This window comes from Rhinolophus hipposideros (assembly GCF_964194185.1).
Source record: "Rhinolophus hipposideros genome assembly, chromosome: 7".
NCBI lineage: Eukaryota > Metazoa > Chordata > Mammalia > Chiroptera > Rhinolophidae > Rhinolophus > Rhinolophus hipposideros.
In genome coordinates, this window is record NC_138053.1 from 34,598,517 (window position 1) to 34,615,578 (window position 17,062).

At 35.1% G+C, this 17,062-nt stretch overlaps 1 protein-coding gene across 1 annotated transcript in view; it reads left to right on the top strand.

The window, feature by feature from the left end:
• CHD1 (chromodomain helicase DNA binding protein 1) overlaps window positions 1-17,062 on the top strand; it is an 81,951-nt gene that overhangs the window by 1,457 nt on the left and 63,432 nt on the right. The window contains exon 2 of the mRNA XM_081054291.1: window positions 1,121-1,319. Coding sequence (XP_080910417.1) covers window positions 1,267-1,319 — 53 coding nt within the window. The 5' untranslated portion in view covers window positions 1,121-1,266. The remainder of the gene's footprint in view (window positions 1-1,120; window positions 1,320-17,062) is intronic.

Here is a 17,062-nt window from a genome sequence, read left to right on the forward strand (position 1 = left end):
TTTTTAAGACTTGTTTAACAGTAAAGGTCTTTGATTAGTTGGAATGAGTATTCAGCATTAGGAATAAATGTTGCGTGGAAGAGTTACTTTTTGGATAACTAGTTCTTGCAGAATCTACTGGACTGTAGTCTCTAGAGAACGAAAATCCCGATCTAGATGCAGAGTTTGCTATGATTGAGTTGTCAGCGGCCTGTTTTCCCCTCTTTCCTGGTGGAATGGAAATATTCGTAGGAGTGAATTCTCTTTGCTGAGGTCGGAGGACAGCTCTGCTCTCAGTCAGCTCTCGGTACTTTCTGGCTGGGGAAGGATCTGACGTCTCCTTCCCCCGCTTCTTCCTCTCCCTCCCCTGCCACAGATCTCCTTTGTTTATTCGTGGATGGCTTGTAGGTGACTCTCCAGTGTTGTGCTAAAATCTTGAAAGGTGGAAAGCTGTGTCTTGGTCCATGATTTTTGCCTCAGACCCCCTACTTAAAAATATCATAGTGCATGCTCTATTACTTTCCTTAAAAATGGAATCACTGCAAGTCCAAACTGGATAAATACTGTTTAATTTTTTTTTTCAGTTCATTATCTGCTTACCTGTGAAAGAACGTATTTATTTTGACCTAAACATTTTTTAAGATTATAGGTCACTTTTTTATTCTGTTCTCATGTGAGCATTTTGTAAACTTTCCCTCACTTGAGTATATGAAGTTATTCATGATAATAATTAGTGCTTGATTAAAGATAACCTTTTCCCTCCTCACTTCATTTGTTTGACCAATATTTAATAAGACTCCATTTTCTATTGTTGGGATGTATGTATATAATATACTGCCACTTTGCTTTAGTTGTCTGTTACAGTATATTTACATGTTGCTACACAGTTGCAATTAGTCTGAAAGTTTTATCACTCCACTATTTTAATTTCTTCTGTCAAAAATACACAGTGGTATGATAAATTCTAGTAGCCAGTAATGCAGTTAATAGAAGCCTGGGAATTTGGGGTAAAACCCCCTACTCCTTCCTTAACCACCTCTAATCTAAGTGGCCTAGATCGATTTGTATAAGTTCTAAATAGACTTTCTTTTATCTTTTTCTCTACAAGAAATTTTCTTACTTTCTTAATATGTTTTTTTAGGTGCATCAGAAAGGGTCCCAGGAAACCTGCGAATGTTGAAGAAAATTCGTCTGTGATTTTTGATATTCAAGGAGGAGTCAATATTTATATTCATCTTTTAAACTGGGAAGATTTATATTTTATTTTAAAACTTGTTGATATTTACAATGAATGGACACAGTGATGAAGAAAGTGTTAGAAACAGTAGTGGAGAATCAAGGTAAGTAAGCACTTTATTATCAAGTATTTATTATGAAGAGAATCGAAAACTTGTGTGATTCTGTTTAGTTTCTTAATAGGCAGCAGAGTTTTCTGATTCAGATTCTTTTTCTTAGCTATCCAAATACTAAAAAGTTTCTCATATATGAAGTTTTGTTTGATAATACAGAGTAATTATTTTTTTTTCCATTGAGATACACAAAGAAGAATTTAAATATAGAAAGTTTGTCATACTTAAATCTCTATGGAGGCTTATATTGTTTGGGGTAATAATTGAAGCTAGAACAAGTAAAATGAATAAACATTGAAATTGATTTGACTGTTAGTACATTCTCCAAATAAAGGCAATGAAAATTTCTATACTCATCTTTTTCTGGCATATTGTCTTCTATTCCTGTGCTGTCTAATATATAGTAGCCATTAGCCACATATGGCTATTTAAATTTAAGTAAAATTACAAAGTATTCAAAATGCAATTAGTCACATTAGACAGATTTCAAATGCTTAGTAGTCACTCATGGCTACCATGATGAACAGTGCAGATAGAAAACATTTCCATCACTGCAAAAAGTTGTTTTGGACAATGCTGATACAGACATTTGTTAAAGTATTGCTGCAGTGCTTTTTTCCTATATTTTCTTTCAAGTTTGAGTTTTTATTATATATGAATAAGAGTTACTTGGGCTGTGTCTTTGCAAAGAAGATATAGTTTATAAGAATAAGCTATTTTAATGTGTGAGAAACCTCTTCAACTACAGAGTCATTAAATCCTTTTGTAGACCCCAAAGTGTGAGTTATTTGCACATTAGTAATAATACAATCTGTGTAGTTATATATACACTTACCACATGTAGAGATTAGGATTACGGACGTTGGAGTCAGTCTCCCCGATCACTTATTCCGGTTCTACTTCTTATTAGCTGTGTGAATTAGGGCAAATTATTTAACATCAGAAGCTTTGAAATGGGGATTATAAAATGGAGGTTACAGTATTATTTATCTTACTTGTGGTTCATGATTAAGTGAGATGCTACATATTAAGGGCTTAAAATAGTTCCTGATACAGTGAGCACTCAATATTTGCTTATTGGAATTAACATCATGTCTTATGTAGCATGCAGTATACTACATAACGGAAACATTAATTATAGTGATGGACAAGAAATAGGAAAGTTTTGTCAGTTAAGAAGGTTTCAGAAAAAATGTTGGATAGAAAATGAAGCAGTGGTTTATGCATTTGACCTGAGATGAGACTAGGGATTTTCTGGTCATGCTAGATATACTTTATCAGCTTTCACAGGCCAACTGGTTAGATAAACAAGAACATCATAGAGAAAAAGGAGCAGTTATGGAAAGCAGCATGATTTAGTTGAAAAAGTATTGGACCAGGAGTTATAAAATCTTAGTTGATACTATCTCTGCACTAGTTCTCTGAATGATGTACTTACTGGCTGTAAGATAAGAAGAGTTGAACTAAATGATTTTGAAGTTTCATCCTACCACCTTATAAAGTATATAATAAGGTATCAGACAACAGAGTTTGACTAGAATTATCCGAGTTAAGAGGCTAAATTAGAAAACTTGAATCTCAGCTTTGATTCAACTCTCTATAGGTATATTGACTAGTAAGTGAATCATAGTCCATTGTCCACATTCTTATTCATTAGTGACCAATGAAATGGTTAATAGGTAGAAATATATAGAGGAAACACAGGAACCAAACTACCCACAAAATAGGAAATAAAACTCTTGAGAGCAAATCCTCTAGTTGAGTATGCAAAGTGATCACATACTGTTATATTCTGACCCATTACCTGTTTTATTAATAGTAATCTTTTATTTTGCTTCCATATCTAAAGCAAAGGGGAGTACAGTAGTAAGTGAAATTTGATAGTGTAGGTGAAAAAAATTAAACTGTGAAATCAGATTTACTTATAGAACTCTTTTACAAAGCATGCTCATTTTAAATAATTGCAAAGCATATTCCCTTGTTATTCTGAACCAATATTTCTCCCACACGGGTTTTATGTCCTTCTAAGAAGTTTGGTTGTTATCTAGTTCTTGCAACTGCCTTAGTGTTTATCAGGAGGACCTGCTTCTGTTTTGCTTTCATTTTCTTCCTTACTGCTATTATGCTATCCTTTTCCTTGGCTCTGCTGTCATTGTTACTAACCCTCAGGTTCTTCCCCCATGTCCCCAAGCTTTCATAACAAGACAGTACAGAGAAGGGAGATTGTGCTTAGTATAAAAAGTGAGGAGGTGAATTTTATAGATATAGGAATTTTCTTGCAAAAACAAACAACAAAAGTTACCTTACTATGAATATTAATAGAGTGATGAGAGGAGAGATATGCTCTGCTTTTAAAAGTGTTAAACATTGTAAATTGGATTTTTATTGGCTACAACTTTTAAATGTATTTTTCCTTCAGATTTTTTTATTCCCCGTGTGGAAGTTTATGAAATGAGATAGAATTAAGCAAGAAGTCATTTGGCATTTTTGGTGGGTGTAATTAGCTTTCTATTAAAAAATGTTGTTTTTGATTCTTTCCATGTGGAAAGCTCCCTCTAACCACTGACTGAAAGGAAGAAGAATACACAGGAAAATGTCCCTTTGCCTATGCTGTAACTGTCAATTTTGAAACTTATTTACTAAGAAATGTGGGTCAGGATGCACCTGTACATCAGTTTCAACTCAGCACAAAGTTTATTATATAACTGAAGTTAAGCTTTCTAAAGATACTACTGGAAGATTTCACAGCATCGTTTCTCAGCTGTGTGGATGTATGTTTTATGTTATTTGCAACCAAGTTTTTCAAATCCTACTTAGACAGTTTTCACTTTAAAGTTGTGGTGAATGATGATTTTCTTCAAGAATAAATTTATAGGTAAAGACCAGAAATATATAGTTACATTTTGCTAATTTTTAGATGATTGATACATGCTTAATACTCAGAAGAATCTCTCTGCTTGCCTGTAGATTAAATTTTCAGTAATGTAAGTTAGTCCATATAAATTTGAGAATTTATTTGAATCACTTAATTAAATTATTCTATATATTTTGCTCTTGAAACATTCTTATAGAGTGAGGGAACTTACTTGGTGTTGTGTAATAATGTTCTTAACCATTTAGAATTAATCAGTAGCTGTCACTTGATCATTGTTGACCTTGATTCTTAGAATTCTTTTTTTATTGTAGCTTTTTAAAGCATTAATGATGCTTGATTTAATATATTTATATGTGTTTTAAATACATGTGTGTAAATTTTACATTTACTTAGAGGAACACTATGTTGCACTTAAATTTCCTTGGCTTATAGAAAATATTTTATTACTGTTCCATGATTCAAGAATCTTTGGATCTCAACTTTTAACGTGTTTGGGGTAGGCAGTGAGTAGGAAATATAGGATCAATGGAAATGTTGTAAACAAAAATCTCCTTTTTAGAAATTCAGTCTTTAAAAGGCTTTTTAAAGGTTTTTGAGAAGCCCTATGTTCTAAATGACCTGTTAAATTTAAGGAACAGCAAATCAAAGTTAAATTGAACGTTGAACACAGACCATAGTTTTCACCATCTGTCTTTTCGTGTCCTGTTGAATACCACTATGGTATACCATTTTTGAAAACATTGCTTTTAAGTATACACATATCAGAAAGATTTCTTGCCATCATAATCAGTTAGTTTTTCACTAAATAAATTTGAACAAATTTTAAAGGCAATATCAGTTAAAATGGTGTTTCCTGAGTTTGCTTTGCAGTTACCTCAGTTTTAAAAAAAGTCAATTCATTCTTAAATTTCAAAAGTTTGTGCTAAGAAACATTTTAAAGAAACAGAAAAATGTGAAATTACAAAGCCAGAATGGCAAGAAATTGAGTTAAGGGAACTGGTTTTTAAAATTTCCTGTGATGTCATTAATTGCAGGAAAGTATGACTTTTCCATCTCATTTTTTGTTAATTCGTGTTTCTCCGTTCAATATGTGCTTTCTTCATCTTTTCCTATTAGTTTTTTCTTTCCTCAAATAACCTGTACATGGTACTGAATCTAAGATCATCTAACATCATTTCTTATGCTTGGAAAACTCAAACTGTTAAGCAGGAGCGTTAGTAATAGGTTACTCTCTCTTCAAATAGAATTTACTAAATTAAAATTTTCACAGAATTTTCTAGGATTGTGGTTAATGTAGATTACTATAAAATACTTAAGACTTTTAGCTGGTAAGGATGAGAGAATTGTATATGGGTTGACTTTCAAAGACTACTTTTATTGACACAGGCATGAGATAAGGTGGAGGCAAACATTAATGTGTAATTGCCCCTTTTCAGTACTGCCTAAGTAGTTGCTTATTTAAGATCTTGATAATTGGCGGCTTACATCTGCTACAATTCTGTGTTTAAAAGTAAAAGTACTTCTTTGTGGCAAAGAGAAAGAATAGACAAAGACTTTTGATTTACATTTCTTATGGAAAATTTAAAAACATACAGCAATAGAAAAGTTGCAGCTCCAGTTGTGATCCAGCATCATGGGCATCACCTAGGAGCTTGTCCAAATGGAAAACCTTGGGCCCCACCCCATACACACTGGATCAGAATCTTCATTTTAACTATATTCCCATGTGATCTGTTTTCATATTAAATTTATATGGATTTATATGGAGCTGTTTACCTGGAGTCGTTAAGTACCTTGCTGTTTGTTCTTTTTTGCTAATGATGCTGTTTTTATTACACATGCTTTTCATTTTTGGGGAATCCCCTCAAAAATGGTATCATAAGCCATGCCAGCAAGAGGCTGAGTACATTTAATTTCTCTAAAATCAATAACGGCAACCAATAATTACTGAGCTCTTACTCTTACTGAGCCAGACATGATACACATAGTTCATAGTGTATTACATGAATTTATCACAATTCATCCTCACAAAACTCCTGTGATATACATAGTATTAATGGTTCCCACTTGCTAAAAGGGGAAACAACCTTTATAGCCATTTTAAAAAATATTTTTGCAAAAACTATTAACTAAATTCCAGACTTCACTTGGATTTCCTTGGTTTTTCCATTAGTGTGCTCTTTCTATTCCAGGATTCAATCAAGGGTACTGGTACATGTTGCATTTAGTTGTCAGCTCTCTCCAGTGTCCTTTGGTCTGTGAGAGTTTCTAAGTCTTTCCTTGATTTCCTTAACAGTCTTGCGAGTTCAGACTAGGTATCCTGTAGTCTGTCCGCCAATGGATTTGCCTCATATTTTTATTAGGATAAACTAGGGTTATCAGTTTTTAGAAAGAATATCACAGAAAAGTGCTCTTCTAGTCACATTGTATGGAGAGCATGGCATTACTGTGATGTTAACCATCATTACTTGGCTAAGGTAGTATTTGCCAGGTTTTTCCACTGTAAAGTTGATTGTTTTTCCTTTTTTGTACTGTATTCTTTGGAAGCAAGTCACTATGTCTAGCCTACTCTCAAGTGGGTGGGAGTAGGGGCCTGCGAATTAAGTTCTATCTTCTGTTGGGAGGGCGGTGTATCTACATATATTAAATGGAATTCTTCTGTAAAGAAGTCATTTGTCCCCCATTCAGTCATTCATTTATATAGGCATAGACTTATGTATTTGATACTTTGGGTTATAATCCAATAAGATTTTTATTTTGTAGCTTAAATTGTTCTAGGTTTGCCCATTGGGAGCTCTCTTTCTCTGGCTTATGTGTTTTTTTAGACACTCCTATTGGTTTGCCCTAGAATCTCGATTTCTCCAAAGGACTCTGATTCCTTTTGTTGGGTAAAGGATGTCAGAAACCAAGATTTGGGTGCTGAGTATGGTTGTTGCTACTCAGGTGTCACTGTTTCTAGGCCATCTCAGCAGACAGAGCAGGCAGAGCTAGGTAATATAGGTATACTAAACCATGTGTACCTACATATCTGTAGTTGTTTCTGTATCTGTCCATCTATGTAAGGTGAACATGAGTTCGTACTGATGTCTCAAACTGACGTCTCCACCTCTAATTCTGTACTATAGGATTCATCCTAACCTTCCTTTCTTGCTCCTTTATAACTTCCATTTCCATCAGAGAGACCTAGCTGCCACCATGTACCATCCATGTACTCCAGCCACAGTAAATAAATAAAGCAGCTTCAGAATTTTTAAGCCATACTCCCAGAACAAATTTACCAACTACGTTACAATGTTTATGTACAGTGTATAGTTCCTGTTACATTTAGTCTTACAGTTTCTAGTCAAAAAACTGTTTCCCAAGTTACTCAAGTTAGCTTTCCCCTTCTTCCATTGTGGCTGTACCATAAATTTGTAATAAAGTCAGATTCTTTTGTCATAGTTTGCATTCCATCCTGGAATCGTCAGTCACATGGATTGCTTTTTTCATCCTTTTTTTTTTTTTTTTTTTTTTACATATATTTACTTGTCGATACGCAGTTTTATAGGTTTTGGCAAATAGAATAGATAAAATCATTTATCCCCCACCTGAGCACTGTACAGAAAGATTCCTTCACCCTGAAAGTTCCCCTGTGTGTTCCAGATCCACTGAATTGGAATTCTCACTTTAACAAAATTCCCAGGAGATTTGTATGCATATTAAATTCATATGCATATATGTGAAGCTAGTCACCTGGAGTCGTTTAGTTTCTTGCCATGTTTTAAAATTATAAATTAACGTGAAGAAATATTATGATCTAGAGGTGATAATGGAATGGCCAGGTTTAAATACAAGATCAAATAAGTGAGTATACTCAAATTCATGGTGCTATATAGGTATGCTGGTGAGGTGAAGGAAATGGAATAGGGCAAATTACTAGAGTAATATAGTGGGCTATGTGGGAAATTTTATGGAGCTCTTTAACTTTTGTAATCTTGAGAGATGATGTAGAAAGAAAGGAAAAACAAATGGTGTATATTCAGAAGTGCGATGGAGAGAAAAGTTTTTACAGAAGTCATAGTCCCGTAATAAAGTGCAAGTTCCCTAATAAAGAGAATGTGTTGGACGTTTTACCTTTGCAGTTCTGTACCCTGAGGTTTATTTAGTGTTATGCTGAAGTTTTTGTATGGTTTAGTCCCAGATGGAAAAAGAAAGCATTGCTGAATGTATTGCAAAATACCCATGGGAGGAGTGTATTACCCATGTGAATGGACTGGTCAGAAACACTGGTTTTAGGGAGAGATTCTAGGAATCTATTTTTCCAGAATCAAGTTCTTATATATGAGTGACTGAAAACATTGCTGTTTGTATTTAATGATATATTATCTGCAACTGATACGAGATAACAGCTTAGTGAAAGAGTCAACTTTAAGTAAATGTTAAACTGCATTCAAAAGTCTCTTTAGTGTGGATAGTCACCTGGAGTTATTTAGTATCTTACCGTGTTTTAAAAGTATAAATTAACATAAAGAAAGATTATTATGATATAGAGGTGATAATGGAATGGCCAGGTTTAAATACACAATCAACCTAAATACACAATACACAAGTGAGATCTGAGTTATCATTGAAATTAAAATACAGAGATACTCAAAGTTCTGGCTAAGCAGTACTGGCTTCTGGAATCCAATATCTACAGTATCTGTCACAGTTGAGGCATAAAGCACAAAAATAGTGGGGAGCCTTTTTCTTAATGAAAACTATTCCCATTAACAATTTTACATCTCTCCTGTTGCTGCTTTGAGAAATATAGTTCTCTCTCCTCAGATAGTTATTTGAGATGACTGAGCAACTACTATGAGGTAGATACGCTGACGTACTGAAATTTAAGATTCTTCTCTAAAGTTTATAATCACAAAAGAGACTTTAAAATTTATATCAGGTGGATATGGTAAATACAGAGAGATACAGTACAGCAGTTCAAAGATAGGCAACAGAAGTTTGATCATAAGACAAATGGTTAATTTCTGCATCATGCCCCATATCAAAATTAAGTTTAAAAAAACATTTTTGAGAGGTCTTTTAAAACTTTGGTAATCTTAAATTTTATGTATGTTAAAAGTCCTGGCAATGTGGGTTTTATAAGGTGAGGCATATTGACAGACTTAGGCAAAAAAGCAAAGAGTAATTTTTATACCCAGGAAAAATGATGCTAGAAGGCAATAAATACTATACTGAAGAGTTTTGGGGAGTTTTGGTCAAGATAGCAAAGTAGGTAAATGTTGTGCTTGCCTCCTTTCACGACCACATCAAAATTACAGAAAACCATCATTGAAAATTACCCAAAGTCTAGCTGAACATAAATTCTATAGCTAAGGCTATACACGAGAAGCCACATCAGAACTAGTAGGAGAGGTGGAGATGAGGAACAGACTGGTCCCACTCTCTTGTGTGTTGGGTAAAATTGGGAGGGATACCCTGGCTGCAGAGGTACCCCTGAGGAGTGAGGGGTCCTAGCCTCACACCAGGCTCCCCAACCCAGGGCTCCAGTGCCAGGAAGAGAAGTCCCCATAACTTTGGTTATGAAAACTGGCAGAAATTATGATTGAGTGACACAGAGAGCTGCTGGAGTCCCAGACGTTTCTCTTAAAGGGCCTATGCATGGACTTACTTGCTGATGGACTCACTCACTCTGAGCTGCAGAGCTGGGGCAGCAGTGCAAAAAATGCTAGGGACACACGGGGAGGAACTGAATCGTCTGGCTTCAGATCGAGGGCTGAAGGGGCATCTTTCTCTTAGAAGTACTGACAGAAGCCATTGTTCCTTTGTTGAACCCCCCCCTTACCCAGCATGCAGACATAATTGGCTGCCATATCTGTGTCAATCAACTGGCTAATACCACTTGCCCCACTCTGGTGATTCCCTGATAACCCACCCACCCAACTTGCAGGCCCACCCAAGCTGCTTCCAGTGGCTTTTCCATACAAATAGCCTGTTTTGGCTCATGATGGGGACATTTCTAAAATCTCAAAGGTTCACAAATGCCAAACAAGCAGTATCTCGCCTTTTAGTGAAGTGTCCGGTACATCTCGCTAAGAAGTCCCAAACCCAGCACTAGTGGCAGCCAGCCTTGGTTCACAGCTTAGCCTCTCCCAGGCACCTCCAAGCCCAGCACAAGTGGCAATCACCTGCAGATTACGTTGTAGCTCATACCAAGTGTCCCTGGGCAGGACACAGGCAGTGACTGACTTTGACCTGCAATAGAGACCCCTTCCAAGAGGCCCCAGAACCAACGCACCTGGTGGTCAGCTTCAGACCACACCAGAGCACCACCCAACCACCTCCACAAAAGACATATCCACAGGGCAGACCAGGCAGGCACCAGAGCCCTGCTAAAGCAAATCCTGTTCCAAAGGGTCAGCCCCTGCACAACAGCTGCTCCATCGTAGTCACTGGCAGTCCTCAAAACCAGTCATCGTGAGGGTCAGTCCCTCTTATTGACGTGCAAACAGCAACCAAGGCTCAACTATAACGGGGGCACACATAACCCATACAAGGGAAACACCTGGAGCACCCAACTTAGGTGACTAGGGAGACCTGCACTATTGGACCCATAGGACACCTACTACATAAGGCCACTCTATTAAGACTGGGAGACACAGTATCCCTACCTAATGCATAAAAACACAGGAGGCAGCCAAAATGGGGAAACAAAGATTTCCCAAATGAAAGAACAGAACAAAGCTCCAAAACAAGAAAACAAGGAGACAAGCAATCTGTCAGATGCATCATTGAAGGTACTGGTTGTAAGGATGCTCACTGATCTCAGTGAGAACTTCAACAAAGAAATAAATAGGAAACATAAGTGGAGATAGAAAACAAAAAAGAACCAGCCAGAAATGAATACAACTGAAGAATACATTAGAGGGAATCAACAGTAGATTAGATGAAGCAGAGGATTGAATCAGCAAATTGGAAGGTAAGGTAGCAAAAGACATTCAGTTGGAACAGCAAAAAGAAAAAATTGAGGGTAATTTAAGGGGCCTCTGGGACAACATCAAGCGTACCAAAATTGTCATAATGGGGGTACCAGAAAGAGAAGAGAGAGAGCAGGAATTGAAAACCTATCTGAAAAAAATGACGGAAAACTTGCCTAACATGGTGAAGGAAACAGACATTAAAGCCCAGGAAGCGCTGAGTCTCAAAGAATATGAACCCAAAGAGGCCCACACCAAGACCCATAATTAAAATGTCAAAGGTTAAAGACAAAGACATCTAAAAAGCAGCAAGAGAAAGGCAGTTAACCTATAAGGGAGCCCCCATAGCACAGTCAGCTGATTTCCCAACAGAAACTGCAGGCCAGAAGGAATTGACATGAAATACTCAAAATGATGAAAAGCAAGGACTTACAACCAAGGTTACTCTATCCAGTAAAGCTATCATTTAGAATTGAAGGACAGATAAAGAGCTTCCCAGACAAGAAAAAGCTAAGGGGTACATCACCAAACCAGTATTACAAGAAATGTTAAAGGGACTTCTTTAAGAAGGAGGGGAAAAAAGATAAAATATGAATAATAAAATGGCAATAACTACATATCTATCAACAATACTTTCAATGTTAATGGATTAAATGCTCCAATCAAAAGACATAGGATGGCTGAATGGATAAGAAAACAACCCATATGTATGCTGCCTACAAGAGACTCACTTCAGATCGAAAGAAACATGCAGACTGAAAGTAAAGGGATGGATAAAGGTATTTCATGAAAATGGACATGAAAAAAAAGCTGGGTAGCAACACTTAACACATACACCAGACAAAATAGACTTTAAAACAAAGGCTATAATGAGAGACAAAGAAGGACCCAGTAATTCCACTTCTGGGTATTTATCCAAAGAAACCCAAAACACTACTTCGAAGGGACATTTGCATTCATATGTTCATTATTTACAATAGGCAAGATATGGAAGCAGCCTGGGAGTTCAGTGTGTGAATGGTTAAAGAAGAGGTGGTACATATACATAATAGAATATTATTCAGCCATAAAAAAGAATGAAATTTTGCCATCTGCAACAACATCGTTGGTCCTAGAGGATATTGTGCTGAGTGGAGTAGGTCGGACAGAGAAAGACAGATGTTACATGATTTCACTTATATGTGCAATCTAGAGAACAGGTTAAACGAAGGAACAACAGAAAAAAAACAACTCATAGATACAGAGAGCATTTTGATGGTTGCCGGATTGGGGGGTAAAGGGGGAGTAGATAAAGGGCGAAGGGTATTTAGAGGTACAAATTGGTAGTTACATAATAGTCTGGGGATGTAGAGTATTGCATGGGGAATATAATCAGTATTGTAATAATTATGTATGGAATCAGATGAGTAATGGATTTATTGGGGTGATCATTTCATAAGTTATATAAATGTTTAATCACTGTTGTACATCTGAAACTAATATAATGCATGTTAACTGGACCTGAAACAACAAAAAAAAATATTTTAAGTTTTTATATAAAGGAATGGGGGCATTAGGGGAGTGGAGTTACAGCCTAAATTCCCTCACAGAAGACTATTCTTGTTTTTGTGCTTGAGGTAGATTATGATTATTGCCATTTGATACAACTACTATAATGTTCCCATTTCTAAATGAATAAATTCTGGATTACATTAATAAAAGGAAGAAGTTTGATTTGAAAAGAAATTTTGTAAGAAAAGAATTACGATTAGCTGTACACAAGTACTAAACATAAATTATCTTCTCTTTGTTTCAGTTTTGGCATGTATTTTATAGCAAAGGATTGGCCTCGTGTGCGGTAGCTTATCTCAGTCATACTATCCTACATTGATTATTTCACTTAATGACTCAGCATGGAGGTTGTTCTTATGTGCAGCCCACTCCCATGGGTATATGCAGACTGATGAAATACCAAATTACAAATAATTTTGTTGTGAAGTAAAGCATATGGTCCTGGGAACTTTGTATTTTTGTGACTATTAAAGTAAGCTAAGAGCATATAAATATTTTTAAAACCTTTTTAAAAAAAAAAAAGAAAAGAATTCAATGGATAATTTCTTTAAAATTGAACTTTCAAATGTAGACATTTTGTTTGTGCTAACTTAAAAATTGTGGGTAATTTCAAGCATATGCAAAAGTGGTAACAATAGTAAAATAAACCCTACACATCATGTAGCTTCAGCATATTTTATCTCAGGGCCAATCCAGTTTAATTTCTAAATTCTACCTACTACTGCCCCCTCTCACTTAAAGATTATTTTAAAACATGATTTCTATGTGTGTTAGACTTCCACATGGTAGGAATGAGGAAAACAATGTTACCAAGTTTTACCTACTTGTTATAAATTATATAATTAGTAATTTACTATATCATTAATACAGCAAATTTCATATGTTTTATTGAACTATTATTTAGCCATTATTTCTTATCTAATTCCTTAATAGAGAAACTTCAAATTTATTGTCGTCAGATTCAACATGACTAAAGCCAAAGAATCATCTTTGCTATTAGTCGTGCTAGATGTTACCCTTCCTAGTGTCTATTTCTAGCAGAGTTATTCTTATTTATTCATTTAGAGACTTTAAAGTGATAGAATCATACTTAAAGAAAATTTACTTTAAATAGAATTTTGTCTTGGATTGGCAATTTAGAACGCTAAAAGGAACTGTTGTTTGTTCAGCTTCTAACAAACCTTGGCACTGTTTTTCAGAACCATATAGGTAGATAGATACGTTCTAGAGATCTCTCAAATGTTTGACAGTTATTTTATGGTTTATAGTAAAAGATAATGTGGATAGCAAATTTTAATATAATTTTATAGAATTTAAAGGTGGTCTGATCTTAGTCATCATCTAGCTGAACCCTTCTCATTTCCTAAATGACTAGGCTAATATATTTTAAATAGGGAGTTGCGTCACATTAGAGAATCATGATCAGATGTTTCTTTTAAGTGAGAAAAAATAAACAAGAATAGAAAATAGAGTGTTTTTCTTATAGAGTATTTCATGAAACTTGTTCACATGTGTGCACACGTGTGTACTGCGTCATGATATTAAATGCATTTGTTATTTAAGTCATGGTCCAAAAAGTTTGAAAGCCTTTGCCTTTGGCCACTAGTTCATTTTTTTTTAATTGTAAGTTATTTACTCAATACCTACTAATTTTCATATTGTTTCCCTAGTCCTTTTAAAATGGATAATGGTTTATAAAAATAGCTAAAATTAAGTCCCTAACTTAATGAATTTCAGGGTGTTAGTTAGAAGGCAGATACGTGTATAAAAATAATTGTAATGTTGTGAGGGAATTATTAATAGCATGAACAAAATATTGTGAATATATGCTGGAATAGTGACCTCTGTCTGGAGAAATTGGAGAAGGTTGCATAGAGGATATAATGTTTTTGAGTAATCTTAAAAGAGGGAGAAGTTTTATGCATTGCTTCTGAGAGGAACTATTTTCTAGAGGGAAAAGTATGGAGTATGCTACCAATACACAGCTCTAGAATTACTCCCTCCATAAAGCCTTGCTCCTGCTTCCGTTTCCCTCAACTCCAGAAATTGATCCATCTTTATATATATTTTTCTAATAAGTTTTACTTTTTTCCCACGGCATTTTGTTCCTATTTAGATACTCTTGCTCAGTATTTGTTAGTTGAAGAGATGAACAAATGAATTCAAATTACTTGTTCTTTCAAAAAGCACAAAACTTGTTCTTTAAAAAATGTTTTTTACACATCATTATAGCACATGATTATCATATTAGAGAACTAATTAAAGATCCTGTATATACTAGAGACCACGGAACACCAGGGCTCAAATACAGTTACTTCTTTTTCACTTTCAGGGAAGTGAGCTCTAACCCAAGAAGTTACCCAGGTACTCTGGCTAGTGGGAAAGCTTTGTTACCCTTAATATATGGCTTCTATTGTTCCAGTGGTTGCCATTGTCAGCTAGCAGGAAGGAGATGGGAATGTGGAGGGTTTAAGGAAAGTCATTTCATTTTTAAGGCTGTGACATTGAAATCCCACATAATTTCTAGCCACCTCTCAGTGGCCAAAACCTGTTCACATGGCCATATGTAGCTGAAAGAGATCCTGGAAAATACAGTCAATCTATAGCTGGGTGCGCATGTGCCACTGAAAAGCAGAGAGCGCGAAGTTATGTAATACTAAAGAGCAAACAGAAAATGGATACTGGGTGAGTGGGAAGGGGCAAGTAGCCAACATATATGTGGCGCAAACATAAAAGGATATTGTTTCAAAATATATCACTCCTGTCATCCTAAAAATCAGGGGCTTTCATTTTTCTGATTTTTTTTTCAGTTGTTCATAATTTATATACTTAATTATAATTATAGTATTGGTGTTTGTTTTCTTCACTTAGCCTTCTCTGAGCCTCTGTTTGTTTATTGTATGAAAATGAAAGGAGTAAAGAGAACCAAATGTATGGCACATAGCACCAGTTAGTAATCACCCTGTCTTCCTTTTTTTCATTAAATAATTTGTTTTGAAAATTTTAGTATGTCTATAGGTTTTATTCATAGACATTTTACATATTTATAATTATGACAACCCAAAAATCACCTAAAGTGAACTTTGAAATAATGAATCTGATCTTGAATTCAAGAAAAAGATGAGTGTTTCTTTTTTTTATTTCTAATAGCTATCAATATTGAACTCCAATATGTCAGACAGTATGCTTTACATCTTTTAATCTTCGCAGTAATCCTTAAGTATGTTTATTATTTCTGTGTGGCAGAAACCCAAGGCTCATCTAATAGGTGTACAGATATAATTATAAAGAGAAGAAAGGGTTAGAAAGCTAGGAGAAAATAAGTGAAGATTGAACTTCAAAACACCATTAGGTTATCCCTGAATTTTCCCCACAAGTGTGTGTCAAAAAAAATTCAAAAACTCCCCCAAGAAGTCCTTTTGAGTGACATTAATAAGCAGTAGAAAGGGGAAGGGATCAAAGCATAAAATGAGAATTTACTGCAGTATGCTTGTTCTTTCGAATAATAAATACAGTTCTTTGATTGTGTATGTATTACTCTGTCAGGCACACCATTCTCTATTATATTTCTGTGGAAAAGCAGTTTACCTTCTATTAATGTAGAATTAATGTAGGAATGCTATAGCATTCCTACCCCTCCTCCCTAGAATCTTAATCCATCAAAATATTACTACCGTTTTTTTTAAATAAGGAAAGGAAATGGCATCAACTAGAAAGAAAACCTTTATGTACTAGGAACAAAAGAAGTAAGTAAATGGATACATTATTTAATAGCATTAAAATGTGAAATCACTAATATAAGCCCTTGATACAGGTAATCTGATTTACATATAGTGTTTAAATATTCTTTTTTTTTTGTATTTCAGCGCTACTATTTTGAAATGTTCTTCTCATTCCTTCTCAGTACTTTTACCCCCAGTCCAGTATCACTTTCTTGAGTTTTTTTTTTTATCTATTCCAAGATTTATCAGGGCCAGTTTCTTCTGTTCTGATCTGGTGGTCAGGAAAGCAGCTGTTCATTACTACCGTTTTCTTAGGTCGTTCATTATTTTTATTCTTCCTTTATGTTCCATTGCAGTAATTTCCAATTCCTGTGATAAAAAAGTAAAGAATATTTGTCTTTTTCCCCCCAAATAATATAGAAGAATTTTTGTTTATTCACTTGAGAATACATTGTTCTCATGAATCATGTGTAGGTCTTAGTGTTTTCTTTAGTTCAAAGGACTGATTTGAGTGGAAAGTTGTTGTACAGAGAAAGGAGGATGCTATTCCATCATATGCTGGACTGAACTAATACAGACTCAGACTCCCCAAGCACTTCTTACTCACAAACACGTGAAAATGGTAAATAA